The sequence below is a fragment of the Hirundo rustica genome, chromosome 6 (genome assembly GCF_015227805.2).
Source record: "Hirundo rustica isolate bHirRus1 chromosome 6, bHirRus1.pri.v3, whole genome shotgun sequence".
Taxonomy (NCBI): domain Eukaryota; kingdom Metazoa; phylum Chordata; class Aves; order Passeriformes; family Hirundinidae; genus Hirundo; species Hirundo rustica.
The window spans coordinates 48709933-48726770 of NC_053455.1; the positions used below are offsets into that span (position 1 = coordinate 48709933).

The 16838-nt window shown below is 41.0% G+C and overlaps 2 protein-coding genes across 6 annotated transcripts in view; both read right to left on the reverse strand.

Annotated features, from left to right (window-relative positions):
* The window catches only part of NAP1L4 (nucleosome assembly protein 1 like 4), a 28476-nt gene extending 24671 nt beyond the window's left edge, over window positions 1-3805 (reverse strand). For 2 of the 4 annotated variants that reach the window (XR_009208018.1, XM_058421237.1), the window contains exon 1: window positions 3672-3805. Coding sequence is in view for 1 of the 4 variants with exons in the window: in XM_058421237.1 (XP_058277220.1) it covers window positions 3672-3769 (98 nt within the window). In the remaining 3 variants the exon portion in view is untranslated. Of the gene's footprint in view, window positions 1-1576; window positions 1700-3671 lie in introns of those variants that run through there. The other 2 variants (XM_040068803.2, XM_058421239.1) reach the window with 2 other exon arrangements.
* Window positions 3806-8076: 4271 nt separating this feature from the next.
* The window catches only part of CARS1 (cysteinyl-tRNA synthetase 1), a 33763-nt gene continuing 25001 nt past the window's right edge, over window positions 8077-16838 (reverse strand). For both annotated transcript variants that reach the window (XM_040067380.1, XM_040067379.2), the window contains 5 exons: window positions 13918-13998; window positions 13394-13461; window positions 11991-12050; window positions 10680-10763; window positions 8077-9583 (listed from right to left, as the gene is read on the reverse strand). In XM_040067380.1, coding sequence (XP_039923314.1) covers window positions 9449-9583; window positions 10680-10763; window positions 11991-12050; window positions 13394-13461; window positions 13918-13998 — 428 coding nt within the window. In that variant the 3' untranslated portion in view covers window positions 8077-9448. The remainder of the gene's footprint in view (window positions 9584-10679; window positions 10764-11990; window positions 12051-13393; window positions 13462-13917; window positions 13999-16838) is intronic.

A 16838-nucleotide genomic window follows, 5' to 3' on the forward strand; every position in this document is an offset into this window, starting at 1 on the left:
CTAGATAAAAAGAACACTGAAGAGAAGAAAATTATTTACCAAGAGAAGGGGGTTTTGACAGTAGCTAGGAAGGCAGAAACCCCTGTATAGAGATTTGCTCCTTACTTATCAGGAGTCAGAAAATGAAGAGGAAAGAAAGAAGTTAAAATCTCATTATCAGCAGTGACTGGAACCAGGTTTAGCACAGCTACCCCAGCCCCCAATATCCAGATTAGCTCTCCTGAGAAACAAGAAGGAGCCAGACTGTCTAACTTACTCTGCTGTTCTTTCTTTTCTGGAATGAAATAGCTAAGCCTAAATGATGCCTTCAACTTTTAGCTTTCATGTTTTTCAGATTCTGTGCTGCTGAGGTGTACTTCGGAGCCTCATATTAGGTGCCAGTAAGCTCTCTTCACAGAGTAGGTAAACAAAGCAAATCCTTTTCCTGCTGAAGACCAAGGATAACTTTCAGGCCCAAAAGAACAAACAACAGTGGACTGAAGAGAGAAACAAGAAGGATGAGACCTCACAACCTGAAGCTGTAATTGGACAATTAAACCCCAATATGCAAACGGACCAAAACTTATAAAAGTGTAAGACCTTGTGGCTGGTGGCCCATTTTGTGACTATTTCGGGTCCACCTTGGGTGTAGCCTTGGTTGGGCTCTTGTCCTGCCCAAGGTGTATCCTACAGGCCTTTGAGTAAATATCTGCTTTATTCTCTAGCTCTGTCCAGTCCGTTTCAGGTCAGCTTTCCCAAAGCATCAGTACACGTATTTCAGTAACAGAGACTGGGATTTTTTACCCCCATTTTAAAAAGCTGAACAAATTCCAGTAATCACTACCTCCCATAGAGAAGCACAGGTGGTATGTTCCACTACCAAGCTTTCACGAAAGCAGATGTTGGTTGGTCTGTGAGTCAAATTCAGAACAAAAAGTAGCTCAAATCATCCAGAGTTGACAGCTCTGATTTATCCAACTCTGTGAAGGCCAAACAGAGCCTGATGTCAGGCCCATCAGAGGGCTACCAAAGAACAATCTAAGTGCTAATACCAACTTGAGCAGCAGCCCAGAGATTACACGCACTCTTCCATCTGGAAAATCCTGAATCCTGCTCTCAGCTGCAAAAGCAACACTTTCACAACCATTTCAAATAGAGCTGAAAAGCTGTGTTAGTTTTCAACAGTACTAATAGTGTACTTCAGATCATTCCCCAGGAAGTTGTTTACATCTTCCATATAAGCCTAGAAGCCCACCCTACAGGCTAATCCCAAAATAAAGGGGCTTCTGGCAGAATAGGTGTTCCACCAGCTTAGGCACATTTACTTTCAAACAGTTCCTCTTGCCTTTAACATAACAAGAGAAAGTGGAAATGCCTGCTAGAGCAAAACTGATTTTTACAGTCTCACAGCTGAAGAAATAAAGGAGCGTAAATCAATCTTTCCTTTCATGGCAACAGGAGGCAGGGGAAAAAAAAGATACAATTAAAAAGGTGAAACAGAGTAAATTGACTAAATATCAGAGTTCAGCCAAAAAGTTACATGATCCCAACCACTATTAGATGAGGCAACAGTAGGCAGCTAAAAATGCAGACTCACATTACTTAAAAATGACCCTCAAAGACTTGTGGCTTCCAACCTAGGCCCAGCAACCGAGCTAATGGAACAGACTCCACTCCATATAAAAATTCTTCTGCTCAGCTGTTTGTGCTGTATTTCCTGCAGGGACACACTTCTCAAGCCTGCCGAAGGAAGACAAGATCCTCACGTGTGTTTGGAAAACATGGAATAATGTTTTAATAGCAGCTAAATTCATCTCCACTGGAACAGACATGAATTAGGCATGTTCTGACAAAAGCCACTCACCAAGTAGCAAGCAAGAACGAAAAAAGAAAAAAAGAAGACACCATTCCCTGGTGCAAATGCACACTTTTGAGTCTTGTTTCACTCCCTAGAGTTGTGCCTTTGGCAATGGGAAAGTAAAAATCAGTATATAAATAATTAACTCGATGCAGCTTTCTTAGAAGACAAATGGTGATTCCCAGTTTCATTCCAGCTGCCTTGCACTGACTCTGCTGCCACAGAATCACCAACAAAACTGTTCAGGACAAACCGGTGAAGGTGGGGAAGGCAGTGGAGGCAAGAGAAAGGTAATTTTAGAGATTAAGTGCACCGAGCCTTTACGTCCATAGTCTTCACTACTTTCCAAGCAACTTTACAGGCCATGCAGACATGAAAAGCAACCAGAACCCAAGGAAATAACAGCAAGAAAACATTGTTATTATTGCTGCCACCACAATCAAAAGGCCAAATTAGCACCTCGTTTCTTCTGGACAGTTCCCTGTTTTCAAATGCCTCATGAAGATGAAGCTTTGGAGAAGGAAGAGATCAGATCAAGGCCCTGTCCCAAAAGGCAGGCTACTCCTGCAACCTGTCAGGCACAAATGTCACACACTATCAATCACTTAGAACTGCAGGAAACGGCAAACTCGATGCACACCAGGATAGGAAAAGTTCATTACAAGGACAATATCGTGAAGGACACAAATTCAAGGGGGAAATCTATACACTGGCAAGATGTACTCATAAATAAAAGTGTACACAGAATAAATCTTCTCTGCCTTGCACAAACCTTCTAAACACAACTGAAACACAAAACAGGAAACCGAAGGGCTCCTGAACTCACAGGAAGACTCTTGCCCACAGTTGTTAAATGCTTTTTGTAACTACAACAAATCAGAAGGGAAAGTTACAACTTCCGTTACAGAGACACTGAGACGTAACCCCGTGGGAAGCCACAAACGACACAGCTCGATACTTTCTATAAGGACAATAAGAAGGGATCATGAAAAATTATTTGAGGAAGAAGCTCATTAACCTGCTCCACAAGCCCCCAACACAAGCAATACTTAGGCTCGCCTCCGAAGTTTTCTTAAAGAAACACTATTTTGCTTAGAGGTAACCTCGTAAAAAATTTGCCTGGTGACTATGGTTTCATCAGTAATTCCCACACTCGTTTCTCTACCTTTATATTTTAAAGTCTCATGAGCAGATATTACAGGAAAGGAGTCTGGCAAATCCTACGGGCACCCGTACTGTGTGTAGTAAACAACCGCAACAGCACAGAAAATTTCCAACAGGCCCTCAACTGGGAGACAAGGAACCCGAAATGCAAAACCGAGCCCCCCAAACCGCCCGCCGCGCTGAGGGAACACAACACCGTGGCTGAGGTCAGGCGAAACCATCGCACCCCAGCCAAGCAGCGAAGGCCTTGAGCCAACCCGAGCACGGCAGTGTGAGAGCGCCGGCGGCAGCGTTCACCAAAACCAGTCCTCCCGCCCTCCTCCTCCCCCGCTCCACAAGGAGGGCGGGACAGGGCGGGCGTGCTGCCAGGCAGCGCGGCCACACGTGCGGCCGGAACCCCTACGTTCCCCGCCCCCAGGCACGGAGGAACCCAGGACCCGTTCCGCGGGCCCCAACTTCTAGAACCGGCCTTAAAATGGAACCGCGGCAGGCCGAGCGCAAAGCGCTCCGCGCCGGGCGGCTGCGGCCGCCGCCGCGCTCCACCCCTGAGCGGGCCCCAGAGAGAATCCCCAGTCTCGCGCCGGGGCAGCGGCGCCCGGTTCGGCCCGTCCGCTGTCTCCGCCGGGTGTTCGTGGCGCAGGGCCCAGAGCCCATGGCCGCCCGCCCTCACCTGCCCGCGCCCCTCACGCCGCAGAGGCCGCAGCGCCGCCGGGCTCTTCGCAACCTCCTCGCTCGGGCAGTGCCGCCGCCAACAAAGCCGCGTCCCATTGGCCGCGGCGCGGGCCCCTCCCTCAGCAAGGGCGTCGCCGATTGGCCCCGACGGCGCCGCGGCCGCCACGCCGCACGCGGGCCATGTTGACTGTCCGACGGTGCCGCGCTCGGCCAATCAGAGCGCGCGGGCGGGGGGCGCGCGGGGCCGCGGGCGCGCGCGGGGCGAGCGCGTGATGCGGAGCGGGGCGGGGCCGGGGGGGCGGTGCGTATCCGCGTCCTTAAAGGGACAGCAACAGCCCTTTCCTCCTCGGCAAAAAGTTCTCTTCAGTGGGCCGCAGAATTTCCCTGGACTATGTGTGCCGGGCCGTGCTGTCTCTTTAGCAAATATCAGGGTGTTTGGAGCCACGCAGGAGAACCGGGGCCTGTGACCGTGAGGTCGTGGGCCTGTCCCAAACACCCACAACGGTGTCACCGGATCAGCCCTTAATTCTCATAAGCTCTCAACTTGTTCGTCTGTCCCTGGGTAGAATTAGAGCAGCTCCATCACCTCGCTTCTCTGACCTGCCCTCAAAAGCACACAGCCGAACCGTGACAACATTCCAGTCGTGTGGGCTATCCCACCGTGTCTCAGCAATTACATGAGATCCCTCCATGCCTCAGTAATTACAATTTGTCATTAAGATTATCCATGCTTGGTGATGATCCGTGCAGTTTCTGAGGCACCGTGCCTGGCCTGAGGAATGTGGTGCTGCTTTACTGCTCCTCTGAAGCAAAGGCGGACGTGGCAGTGCCCACCTTCTGCTCGGACACAATTCCCTGTTACAGCAAGCCAAGAAAACGCCACTATCAGCCACATTCTGTGTGCATGGCAGTCTGAAGAAACAGGCAATTTCAGCACCTGGAGCCACTTCCAGAGTTTTAGTCATCTTTCACTCAATTGGAAAAATTATCTCTAACTTTGTTCTAAACTTTGTTTAGAACTTTGTTCTAAAAAGTTTTCTCCGGGTCTGCAGCTTGGATTTCTCTAACTACTAGTATTTGGAAGCAATGAGACCAATATTTTATAAATTAACAACTAGTCAATATGTTAATGTTGGATTAAATCATTTACAGTAGGAATTTAAATTACAGGTATAACCAAGGAATCTTTAATTAGATGCCAGTACTGCAATTAAAAATGAGATAATTTTGAAAGAACTGCAGGAATGTTGTAGCCAGTTGCACAAACATGCAGATTTAGTGGGGCAGAGAACACATTCAGTGGAAGGTTCCCCTTCTTTACTTTGCTTCCAGCTCCCTTTCCCTCTTTCTCCAAACCAGTCCTTTTTCTAACATCAGCAGGTTAATAGCCTCCTCATACTTCCATTAATCCTTAATTTTGGGACAACCTTATTCATGGTAATGACTATGCTTGATTCTCAGTGTTCCAAAGAAGAGCATGATGAACTCTGAAAAAATGGTTTATCTGACTGTAATCTAACTATACCTTTCTGCACCTGTGTCGCTAGTGGACAGTAGTAAATACTCACAGATTTGACTCCACAAGATGAAGGCTGAAGACAAACTTTATTATTTACAAAGACCTTGCTTTTATAGGTTTTGAAGAATGACCAGGGATTGGAGGACAAGGCTACCACCTCTCCATCCCACTGGCCAGACTAGAAGTCCATCAGTTGACTATCATCAGAAAGGAATGTGAAAACAAGATGTTTACATCAGAAAGCTGTGGAAAAATTCAGTCAGAGCAGTAAATATCTCACAGAAGCTCACATAATATGGCAACACACCTGTATGTCAAAGTAAACACACATTTCAATTACCTTACACTCTGGATTTTTAGTGCCTGTCTCCAAAGGCATTAAATCTCCCATGATCAATGAGGGATTTTTGCTGACGGCTGTCTAACCTCTTACAGCACAGCGCTAGACTGCAGGACTGTGGATAAAGCACAATCTGTGGAGTCATCTTGCTGTCAGTGGCTTCTACCCTGCAGAGAGCTGCAAGTGGATATCTGCTGAATCACCCTGGCTCGATTTAAGCACCCAGCCTCACAAACAAGAGCTTGGAGAACCAAAACCGAGGGAAGGGTTTGTGCCAGAGCTGCCAAACAGACACACTTGACAACGGAGAGCAAGCTTAGGCTGTGATCTGTAACTGGCATTAAAACTCTCTGTGTCTTCTGCCCTTGGGTGGGTATTAATGGAAACTGCCCTCACTGGGTGAGATGCTAGACATTCACAGCCTAATCTGACATATAAGACTTCATCTGTCAATGACTTTTCCTGCAGGGGAGGAAGAAGTTAGATTATTGCTAAGCAGAGTCTTGGCACTAAATAGCTTATGTGCTTCTTAATTAATCTGTTCTGTCTCAAGGCATGTTAAGTACTATGTATGTGGTACATAGAGAAATTGCCTTGTGAAATCACAGAGTGCAGTAAAATTCCTTCCCATATTTGTGTGGGAGAAGTTGTGTAATTAAAGAGGCAGCTAAAGTTGGTCCAACAACTACCACCAGCTGAGATTGCTTAAACTTACCTTCAACTTCTTTTTCTACATTTGAAGCTATGCACTGTATGTGACAGCGAATTGCTTACTTGCACACTTAAAATGTACCAGTGCCTTTGTGCAACAGGAGACAGTAAATAAAAATGTTAGTATAAACAGGTCAAAGAGAGTATCATAAATGTAATCAGTACTCATCAGTTGGAAGTCTTTGAAAATACTGGTAGCATCAAGTTCACACTGAACAATTCACAATTTTTATACCAGTATCTGAGCAAACTGAGTGGTGGGAGGAATTTGTCCTCTTGAGTGGAACAGTATTCACGTTTGATGTTAATGGGAATATTCACATCAGAAAGGCTGAAAGGCACACTGAGCAAGAGACAAACAAAATTTGCTGCTGCCAAGTTTGTTCTTTAGCCAAGGGTACAATTAAAAACAGAAACACTACTCTTATATCTTCCCTTGCCATCTTTGAATAAATTCTTTGAAGGTGGGAAATTGAAAGCTCCACGTTGTATGAGCAAGATGAGGTCTCTGTTCCAGAAAATTAAAATATTTTAAAATTCTAGGATTTTGCTATGAGGATTTTCATAATTTTCATAATGGTTAGAGAAGCATATTCCAGACTGGCTTCCCTGAGAGTTTGTATGCATACATGACCTTAAAAAACCTCACAAAAAAATTAAAAAAGAAAATTAAAATACTGTGTACTCTGTCCTCTCCCTTTTTCTGGCTGAGAGAGATGACTGCAGACCATTGCTGTTGCATTCCTTTCTCCTGCTTGCCAGGTCTCTCTCACAAAGTGCAGTGGAATTCAGTTAAGTGCCACCTTGAGGGATTGCCAGAGAACAGGTATTGTCTGTGCAATTGAGTAATCCCACAGATAATTGGCATGCCCACATTGCAAAAGCCATCTTAAGCAGTGTGCATCCAAGCCTGGCTGCAGCATTCTCTGTTTGCTACCAAGTTTCCCTTCACCAGGATTTTACACATACTGAATTTAAAAAAACATACCAAGGGAGGGAGGGAGGGAACAGTGTGTGTATGTGGGAAGTATACCGAAAGACCAGTAAATAACCTTTGGAAAATGTGAGTCTGAAATGCACCTAAGATCCCTGCAAGAAGAGTTGTCCCAGAAACAGAATTAAACATTTAGGAAGGAAAAAGAGCATTTAAAAACAAACAAAACCCCCCCCCCCCATTCTTTTACATTGATGTAAGAGGTAAGTAATGGAATTGGATTAGGTTCTACTAAAACGTAGCAGAAAAAAAAAAAAAAAAGGGGGGGGGGGGGGGCAAAAGCCAGGATTTTATCATGTAGATGTCATAAACTACAGTCCAGGACAGCCATGGATCAACAGCATTTTCTCCACAGTTAAATACTAATTCACTTTAAGTAACTGCTAACTCAGATCACCAAAACCAATTTCTGTATTCAAATTCCTGGAACTACTTGACATGAAGTTGCAACTTCAGAAGCAGCATAGGCATGTCCATCCTTTCAAAAACATCCTGAGTACACATGCATCTCCAGGGAGCATGCTGGGAAGAAAATGATGAACTGATAATGCCAAAGGGAGTTAGGATATAAAATGCTGCAAAAAATGTGATTGAGCCTTTTCTATTCCTGTATCAAAGGATGGAGAAGTTTCCCTGATGGCCATGGCTGGCTGCTTTAAGTATCACTGTGCAGTTTAAACAGGCATTTATAAAATAGATTAGAAATTACCAGAATAATAAAATACTGAATGCAAAATTAATTAAATTAGTAATAGCAAGCTGAAGGAAAAGTTCTGTAAACCACATTTCACAAAGATGGTTGTGGAATAAAGATAAGCTCAATATTCTCATACAAGTACTTCACAACAGATTTTATTTTCTGTACACAGGAGGCATCTGCTTTACCGACCTTAACATTATGTATGTTTTCAAAGGCAAACACAGACAAATAAGGAAAAAAAAAAAATCCTACTAGACATTTCTGTTACACTCCAAATAATGTGCTCATTCCTCATAAGGAGGAATACAAATATAAAAATATCAAGAAAAAGTAAAGATATTTTAACTTTTGATTAAGGAAAGGAACATAGCCTCAGATTGTAGCATGACACTAAGAGTTGAGAAAACAGAGGTGTCACAGTATGACTTGAGTCACCTTGAGACTACAGAATGAATATAGTTCTTCAAAACAGACACTTGGCTGTTCTGTGCACCTGCGGAGTAGGTGAGGTATTTTTTAGGAGTTCATGAACTTTAGTTCATTTACTAGCTTCTGCCAGTAAAATGTATTGATAGGCAACAAAGAACTCTCCCTGCAGATGTAATGTGACCATACTACATCAGAAGGTTTTTTATCTCAGGGTTAAATCGTCATGTTAAAACCATCAGTCTTGAACACAGGGCAATGTCTAGCTGTATTCCCTAACTGCAAACCAATCTGCAAACTGTAGATCAGTAGGAACCCTCTGTTAATTCCCCATGGCTCTGAACTGGTAATAAGGTACTGAGTACTTTAGGTAATCAGGTACTTTGGCAGGGCTTCTGTTTCCTTGAAGGGATAGCTCCAAGAACACATCACCTCTGCCCTTCGTGTATTTCCTCCCCGTTTGCTCAATGCAGGTGCATTTGCCTTGTACTTACCCACTTGACTGTAACTGCAGGTTGATGATCTGTTCCCTTTTTCAACAAAGGGACTGTTAACTTCTACTATGCAAAGTGTTCTGGGTATACTTATGAGAGTTTTTAATAACAGCAGCTAGAGTAAGTATCATAGTGGAACTACCCACTTTTCCTGCTTATGAAAAGATACTAAAGTAATCTGGAAAATACTGTTCTTACTGTGGGGCAAATTACTCAGCTCCCATTTAGCAATATATTTTTTTGACTGTAACTTTAGGTCTTAGACAGAGATCAGTACACAGGACAAATTAACCAAAGCCTGGACAGCTAGAATAAACAAGAGTCTTTATGTGGATTTGCTGACTGAGCAGCACCTTCACAAACAGAACTGGCAGCCACCATTGCTACTGTTGAGAAGAAACTTCTTACAGGTTGGCATTTTTTTAATTATAGATTTTTATTACATTTCCAGATGACATTATTAACCCACGTAAACAGGAATTTTACTTTGCACATAATAGAAAGTGTAAACAGAAATTTGAGCATCAGTATATGCTCACTTCTTCAATGGGAACCCAGCACTCGCCTTCTAAATAAAAAGTCCTGGTGTTTTCAATTTGCACTTCCATTCTGAACCATTTGTAGATATTCCTTGTGCAGCTTTTCTTGGGTTTCGTATAGTTTCTTTAGCTTCTTAATTTGTCCTTTGCTAAGTTCTTTGCCTTCTGTATCATGGGTGGGAAATCCCTGAAATATATATTAAAAAAGAGTATTTAAGATAAATTTTTGGACTGCTTTTGTTCTTTAAGCAATCGTGTTTTAATAAGATAGGGAGATAATGTCATAATGACAGGCTGTCAGGAAGGAGTGTATCTCAGCTAATTTTAGTCACCTAGAAGTTTGAATGCTAACTTTGACTATTTCTGAATGTTCCCTTCCTAGCTAAACAAGAGGCATAAGGGTGTATTTGTCTTCTGTCCTGAACCACATTAAGGGAAGCTTAGACCACTAACTTCTAGATGGTTTTAGTTAAGAGAATAATGACTAATTCCTGAACAGATGGTTAAAATAATCTTTTAATCATACTAGCAGATTGAATTCAAGGCTTAAAGCAAAAGCAGGGATTTATATTCTTGATGGAGAAAGTATGATCAGCATTTTTATGGACATTCTCCTTGGCTTGCAGGGGTATTTTCCAGTATTTATCCTCTCCATTCTGACTTGTCCCCAGGGCTTGAATTTGTGTAGGTAAAGGGGAGAGGCAGAAGCAGGATCAATGACTGAAATCAAATAGAAGTGAAGAAACAGTGCTTTATGTTTTCCAAGTACACCTTTTATCCCCAAGGGAAGCAATCAAGAGCAAAGTTAGGTATACAGCCCCTCCAGAAAGCCTTTGCCAGGAGAGAGCAAAACAGTGGGCAGAAGGGAACAGGAAACACAGGATCTCTCCAAAAAACATCAGTTCTGTCAGAGTTGGCGAGTTTGTACTTGCAAATGAACACCCCGCCTTGCACCAGAGTAATAAATCTGTGAATGAACATCATACACATATCTACCCACAATATATATTTTGCTTTGCAACAAGGGAAGCCAAAGGAAACGTACAATGAACGTACAAAGGAACGTAGAAGGAAAATACCCTTGAAATTATGGATAACACAGGCCTTGCTCCCCAGTGCACAATAAAATTCACGTATCACCTTTTCTTTCTCTCCTTCTCTTCTCTTGCTGCTTTAATAGCACTGACCTGGAGGCTTGGAACAAGATTGCTATAAACATATACAAATAAGTATGTACAACTGGGGATGGAAAACCACTCCCTACATGAAAAAAGGTCTCTTACATTTTCATCAAACATGGAATATTTGTCAAGTTCCAATTTAAACATTTCATGTGGTGGAATCTTCATTTTTTCCAGTTTTGCTGCCTGTAATATAAAACATGCATTAAAATCACAGTTAATTATTGACAACCCATCACGTATGCAAAAGGAAAAGTAGACTATAATTTCAAAATCAAGGAGCATTAAATTGGTAATTGTTTATTATGTGAAAAAAACCTTGGACTGAGGAACAACTCAGTAGGTCTTAGCTGTGCTCATCTGGGGGAAAAACTGTTTTAAACCTATAGAGAACCACTTTATAAAACAGATAGATTGCAGAAACCCAAAATACTTTGCTTATATACTCCAAAAACTACATCTGATTCTTACTAACTTGGTCCTTTAAGTCAACCCAAAATGAATAGCTGCTATCATAAAGAATATTCAGCAATTAACTCACTGCAAAGGGAACGACCTCTATCAAGTTTCCTGCTGACAAGCAAAGGTTTCTATGCAGGTCACAAAAGAATCAGATGCAGTAATTGCACTAGAAACAAACTGAACTCTCCTTTATCTGTAAACAAATACATCTCAGAATCTTTTCCATGTAATTTTTGCCCAATGCAAAGGAATCACCTTTTTGAAAAAATGAAAAAAGTTACTTGGAATTTGTGGATGATAAATGCTCTTTATCTTGTTTTATCTCTGTACGTGGTGCTCTCTGAAGTTTTCTTCCTCTTTTAACACAGCAATGCATTTCCTGTACTGTTAAATTCATCAGCATGGCAAACAGTATTTTCTCTTTTGAGTTCACCTCCTCTGTCTATTCCCATCCAAAGTCCAAAACTTTTGAGCTATCTGAATTCCAGTCACAGAGACAAAATATTTCCCTGCTCAATCATAAGGAACAGAGGATTTCTTACAGAGAAAAAGAAAAAAACAAAAGGATAAAAAGAAACCCTTTCACTATACCTATGATATTAGAAAGGGAATAAAATAACAAATAACACAAGCAAAATCTTCTCTAACAGTAACAAGCATGTAAGATATTACTTTGTCAATAAAGGAAGTAATATTGTTTATGGACTGAAATTAGGTGCTACAAGTTCTTTTGTAATAAGTTTTTGCAGGCTTTAGTTGTCTTTTCAAAAAATGGCTTCTTTATAAGAACTGAAAGTCCGGAACTGCAAGCCAAAGCCATTCTGAGCAGGAAATTGTACACAAAAAAAGAAATGGAGACCTGGTTAAGGCTGGGAAGAGAGCCCGTGTTCTAATATTCTAATATTCTTTCCTGCATGTGACTACAATTTCCTTCAAAATGAGGTTACTTACTTCCTGCTGTTGTTTTTTCCTGGCTGCTTCTTCTTTCTTCCTTTTTTTCTCCTCTTCTATCTGTGAGAGGCAGTGTTAGTGAGTAAAAGGTAATGCACTATTTCATTTGGTTGTTTTCCACAAACCTGAGCCAGCTCCCCTGGATATCTCATTACAGACAGAACTGGCAGCATGACCTGCAGCAAACCCACCATGCTTTATAATTAGGATTGTCTAATACTTCCCACTGTATGACTTTGATTTCATTTGCTTTTATTCACAGTTTTAACTGTTCAGAATGCATTTTGCATGCATTTTGCATGCAAAGAAGATAAAAGAATACCTATAAGAAACTGACTTATCATTTTAGGTAGAAAATGTTTTGCAAATGACTTTTAAAGAGGACTGTATTTCAATGATATTTTAAGCTCTTGCCTCAAACTGTGAAGATATCACAGTTCCTCAAGCAGCAGTTGTATCACTTGATGTTCCTAGGGAAACAACTATCCAAATTTAGCCAGCTTGCTAAAAATCCCATCTTGCACTTGCCCAGGAGAGACCTGTCAGTTCTCCAAGGGTTCTGCAATGCTGAACATAATGCTGTTTCCAGGGAAAAGGGACTCTGGCTGCAGGTCCTACCCAGCAGCTATAAACAAACTGCCTTCAAATGTCACTCTGATGAAAACATCTGGAATTGACTAAAATGGCTTTTTAATTCTCCCTTTTCTAAAAAACATCAACATGGAAGAACAAATGTTGGAAAGTCTTCAAATATTTCTAGTTGTGATAGAATTTTATTATTTGGTAAAATTGAAGACGGGCATATGAAGTGCTACTTTTAAATATTACCGAGTCAAACATTAAAGCTAGGAAGTGCCAAAAGCAGAGTTTCTGTACAGACCTTGTGCTTGTGAATTCAAATTCACAAGCTTCGTAGAGTAACACGAATTCTTGCCCCCACATCCTGAATATGTCCCTAATCCATGCTATATTAATTAAGATTTAGCCAGTACATTTTTTCGTCACATATGAGATGAATACAGACTAGTTCTATGGAAAATGTTGACTTCATTTGTACAAACAAAAGAACTCTGAATTAGCTTCTTACTGGAATTGTTCTTCCACAGAGATAAGAGAGGTGGGACGCAATACTGAACATCCCTTAATTATATGAAGATCTTAAAAAGCCAACAAATAAAAAATCTTGGCGGTATTCACTAGGTCCCATACAAAGTATTCAAGAAGCTGTTTCAAAAAATTCTTTTTTTCCAAGACACTTACATTTTTGTATCAATTATTTTAGGTCATCTTCCTTGTTTGCTAGTCAACTATGATTTTTAAATGAATTTTCAAAGAAATAAAAAATATCCATAGCTTACACATTACTTTAAATTTTAAAAATATAGGATGCTTAAAATAATTACCTTTTTCTTTTCTTCTCTTTCTTTCAATAATGTGTCCTTATCCACCAATTTAACCACAGTTGGAAGTCCTAAAGAAGCAAAAAGAGATGGATTAATTTCTTGAGTATTCAAAGCTAAATGTATTCACCCTGAGATAATTGTTTTCTTTTTGCATGCTGAATGCAAATAAAATTCAGTGGCTACTCAAAAGTGACTAAGAAATTAGGTCCTATACAAAAAGGTGAAAAACATTGCAATGTGGGTTTTTTAATTCTGTATTTGTATTCCCATATACAGTTCTATTATAGATATATATTTATACATATATATACACACACCATTATATATGATACATATTATGTGCTGTTATGTATAGTACATATAAAATACACATATATGGTGCACATATGATATACTACAGTTCTGCAATACTTGAGTTTACTAATTATTCCAAATTAGTTTTGACAGTTTGTTTTCCCACTTCTTAGGAAAACAGCAGGATTATAAAAACAGTTCATTCAAAGTTTCAAGAGATAACCAGGTACCTTCATGATCTTCAAATCGAACCCCAAGTTCAGGCAGGATGTCATCCCGAAGAGCATCACTCAACTGCAGCACTTCAGTTACTGCAGAGCATGAAAAATACTTTTAGTGAAGTAAAATTTGGCCAAAGTGTACTTTTTATCCAGTTACATAGTTACTTGAGTGCAGTTAAGACATTGCTGCTCTCTCACATAGAGAGAGAAAGGTCTTTTCTTTTAAAGGGATAAGTAAGTCCTGCCTTATCTCAGCCATACTGAGAAGCAGCATGTTTCTTTGCAAGGATTTGAAAATCATAAATTTCTTCCAAGATACCCTCACTGTTCCTGAAGGGGAACAGAAATAAAATCCAAGGCAATTCAGAAATGATGCAACAAATCTGCCAGGGTATCATGGAAGGGTATATGACTCAGGAAAATCTTAATGGTTACTGTAGGATGTGCAATAAGAAAGATTAAAAACCTAATTTTAGAAAAATCACAAATTAACATATCCTGTGCTAAATCTAACAGTGCCCTTTGAAGGACTATGATTTTGTTGATTTGGTAACTACACATACATTTGTCAGAGAAACTGTAATCCAAACATCCTCTTTATTTCAAGCAATCTAGTTGAAGCAGAACAGAGAATTTTGGGTTGGGTTTCTGCATGGTAATCAGGACATCATGGCTAGTATTTTTTTTCCCTTGCAAACTTATTAAAGAGCCTTTGATGACAGCAAATAATTAAGAACTTAAGATTTAGCTGAAATATATGCTATCAGCTTTTAAGGGGAAAACAAATCTTCATACAAGATAATTTTTTTGATCAGAAATTGTATCACCTGAGAAGCAACAGAACAGTTAAGCGGGAGTAAATGCATCAGAGACCCAGTATGTTGCTGTTGTGAATTCAGTGGCATTTTTTATAGGCAGTCTGGTATTTGGAAGGAACACTTAGCAAGTGTAACAAGTGTTCTCCCTTTCAGCAGTTCTCAGCCAGTTAAACCTAAGAAGTACTCAGGGTCTCAAAGCTGTTACTTCAGGCAGCAGAAGCTTCCATCCAGGCAGTTTCCTGAACACCGCACATTCTGGTAGATACAAGTACCATCCCTGAGCCTTCATCTCTTCCACAGGTCTCAGAGAGCTGCAAGTGAACAGCACTGACTATCCTAAAACCATAAAAAGGAACGCCCTGTTTCAGCACATGGCCGTGTTCTGTGGCTCTCCCTTTGCACAGGAAACCACTGCAGTGTATAGAACCTCTTGTGTCTGCCATGAATGGAGTCATTGTTTCTCCTGATCCAGAGCAGCGAACCACGGTCATGTTTGATGCAACTCTAAATCGGCCATTAAGATAAACCAGGGAGGGATAAGATTATCTTGCTGGTTGTTAACACTAAAAGGTGTCTGCTCTAACCTAGGCAAAGGAATTACACATATCATATCAAGACTGTATCAGAAACACCTCCTGCTTATTCACCAAAATAGCATTTGCACAGTTAGAGATGTTTACTTATCTAAAATAATGAATAATTGAAAGCTGGAGAAGAAGAAATCCATCAAGGAAAAACGTATAATGAAACATATTATTTATGAGAGGACACATCCTCTGATCAATCCTGTCATCCAGAGGAGTCAGCACCACGTTTCTTAAGGCTGAAATGTGCCTGTTCTTTGCACGTGGCACCTCCAGAGCAAATATGTTTAGGATAGGGTAGGGGGCTGTTTATGGGCTGCCTCAGGACATAACAAGACTCTCACTGAGGACAGTGCCCAGGAAACCACCTTATCACCAGTGCCCATCAACACCCCAGCAGACAGACACTCCGTGGGGCTGTGACTTTTCGGTCAGAGGCCTGTGACCGAAATTCACTTTTTCTGCGAATTTCAAGCCAAAGAGTATCAGATGTGAAACAGATGTTGAGGTGTTGTGAATCAGAACACTGTGATGGGAAGGAAAAAGAGGAGCTTGAAAAGCATCTGGAGAATGCTGGATGTAAAGACTGGCAGCAAAAGACAGGAGCAGTCAGCGCTACAGTGAGAGAGTTTGTCCCAGTTCTGGTCAAGTCATGACATATTCAGAAGAGGGCAGAAGGTGCAGAGGGCACTGTGAGAATTATTAAGTCTGCATTTCAATGTTACCCATTCTGGATTATGGTAACATTATTGCAGAGTATATATATTTTGATTATTACTAAAACCATAGCTTTAAAAATGGCTATTCTGTGAAATGTTTTGTAGACACATTTTCAAAGCGCATGTGTATGGATGGGGACATTTGTAATACTCTGCAGGTTTTACAGAGCCACATGCTTTCTATTTAACATCTGAGAATACTTAAAGTAATACAGATTTTTAAATAACATTTAACACAACTCTGCCACCAACAGGCTATATGATGGGGAAACTCCCTTTGCCTACAGCCACGCAGAGGCAATATCCCCAGCCACTAATCAAAACTTTTACAGTAACTTAATGCTTCCTGCAAGCAATAATTTAATGGGTAAAGAGAAAGAAATCAGTAGTATGTCAGTGCAGGTCCTGCCAACCACCACTCAGCTTCCATATTTCAAATAGTTTAAAAGAAAGGTGCCTCCCTGGTCAAATTGCAGTGTGTTCCTTACCCCAACCAAGCAGGAACTAGATCCAGTTTGATTATCACTGTCCAGTGTATTTCAGGCAAAAAAAATCACTGCCTTCCAAGTAGGGAATGCAAGTGCCAGTAAGCAGTCTAGAGCCAAGCGTGTTCTAAAAATGATCTACAGGAAGCCCTGTGATATTTAAACCTTACCACTGCTAAAAGCAATAATCAACTTAGCTCAACCACCATAAAGCAAGGGGGGAAAAAAGCTTCATATAAACAAGTATGTTAAATACCAAAAGACTAAAGTTCAATTTTTGGCTGAGGATATACACACAAACCTCTTGAATTAATATTTACTATT